This window comes from Myotis brandtii, unplaced genomic scaffold (genome assembly GCF_000412655.1).
Source record: "Myotis brandtii unplaced genomic scaffold, ASM41265v1 scaffold632, whole genome shotgun sequence".
Taxonomy (NCBI): domain Eukaryota; kingdom Metazoa; phylum Chordata; class Mammalia; order Chiroptera; family Vespertilionidae; genus Myotis; species Myotis brandtii.
The window spans coordinates 2,079-3,754 of record NW_005370419.1 but is presented as its reverse complement, the minus strand read 5'-3'; the positions used below and the strand labels follow the sequence as shown (position 1 = coordinate 3,754).

General features: G+C 65.5%; 1 protein-coding gene across 1 annotated transcript in view; it reads left to right on the top strand.

Annotated features, from left to right (window-relative positions):
- The window catches only part of TBC1D16 (TBC1 domain family, member 16), a 4,225-nt gene extending 2,555 nt beyond the window's left edge, over positions 1–1,670 (top strand). The window contains exons 3-4 of the mRNA XM_014528393.1: positions 17–148; positions 228–1,670. Of these exons, the coding sequence (XP_014383879.1) occupies positions 17–148; positions 228–377 (282 nt within the window). The 3' untranslated portion in view covers positions 378–1,670. The remainder of the gene's footprint in view (positions 1–16; positions 149–227) is intronic.
- Positions 1,671–1,676: the final 6 nt, after the last annotated feature.

Sequence of the window (1,676 nt, the reverse complement as noted above, 5' to 3'; positions counted from 1 at the left end):
CCTGCGCTTCTACCAGCACCTGGCGTCGCTGGGCGAGGACGGGCTGCAGCTGCTCTTCTGCCACCGCTGGCTGCTGCTCTGCTTCAAGCGCGAGTTCCCCGAGGCCGAGGCGCTGCGCATCTGGGAGGCCTGCTGGGCCCACTACCAGGTGAGCGGGAGGGGGGCGCGGAGGGCAGGCAGGACCACATCCCGGAGCCACAGTCCCCACCCTGTACCCTGCCTTCCAGGAGGCCAGGGTGCCACGTAACCATGCGTCTCCTCTGGGGCCCCTCCTCCGGAGCCCTGGCCGCCCGCTAGCCCAGGTCAGCGCCTCACACTGCCCGCCTCCGTCCCACGTGGCCGGCTCCAGAGCCGCACTTCGCCTCCCAAGGAACTGAAATCGATGCAAATTGCCCGCTGAAGCGCTCACTGCCCCCTTCTGGGGCTGAGCTGCCCCTGTCACAACCCATCAGCGTGAAGGACATTTCCAGGGCCAGGCAGGGCCCAGGACACCGTGGACCCACACGAGGGAGCCAGTGCCCGCCCACCCCCTCCCCTCGGGTGGCTCAGTGCACAGGCCGTGACCCCGCCGTCCCCTCCCGATCACGTCAATTTCCACCTGCCGTCCACCGTGATCAGCGTCTCCCGGGTGCCGGCGGGTCACAGGGCTCTAACACCGCGTGCGCGACAGCTGGCGATGCTGAAGGACAGGCGAGTCTGTGAATCCACCAGCCTTTAAGAAACCAGGATGGACCCCTCGGGAGGCCGCCAGGACCCTTAGCAAGACCCTCTCACGGGGCAGCCAAGCAGCCTCAATTCCACAGACCGTGCAGGTGGACGGAGCACCCACCAACCCCGCGTGATCGGGGAAATGCCGCCCGTGGGGACAAGCGCTGGCGTGGACGTCCGAGCTCTGCGGCACGCCCCTGTGACCGAGTCTGCTTTCGAGGCTCACGGCCTCGCTCCAGCAGGCACATGGCCACCCTCGGTGCATTGCGTCTGGCACCGCCCGGCGGGGGCGTTTCTCCCGCGACTCCGTTCCTGCCATCTGGTCAGAATTCCCGGGGACGCCGTGCGGATGTCTGTCTGGGCTCCACCTCCACAGATCCAGCTCCCAGCATTTTCAAGCTTCCAGCTCAGCCTAGCCCCACTTGGCTCCTCTCCTCGATCGTTATGGAGGGGGGGTGAGGACAGTGGGGGTACGCTGACTCATCAGTAGTGAGCTTGGGGCGGGGTGTCTGTAATTTTTTAAAAAATATGTTTTTAATGATTTGAGAGAGAGAGGGAGGGAGAGGGAGTGTTAGAGAGAAACATCGATCCGGTGCCTCCTGTGCATGCCGACTGGGGATTGGACGAAAAACCCAGGTATGTGCCCTGACTGGGAATCGAGCGGGTGACCTTGGAGCCCCCCCAGGGCCCTTTCCCTTTGACGGGCTGGTTCTAGCCACTTGCGACTGGTTCGCCTTCGGGGCTGTGTCCTGGGAACTGGAATTAGCCCTGTGCTGCCGGCCGCCCCATTCAGGGCACGTGACACCCTTTCCTCCCCACCGGCCTCCCGGGAGGGGGAAGCCCACCTTCCTGGAACCTTCTGCCGTCTTCCCACCCCGGCCAGAGGTCAGACAGCCGGGCAGGGTCCTCGGCGCCCAAACGAGGCCATCCGGGCCGTTCTGGGGAGGGGGCGCGTCCTGGCCCAGCAG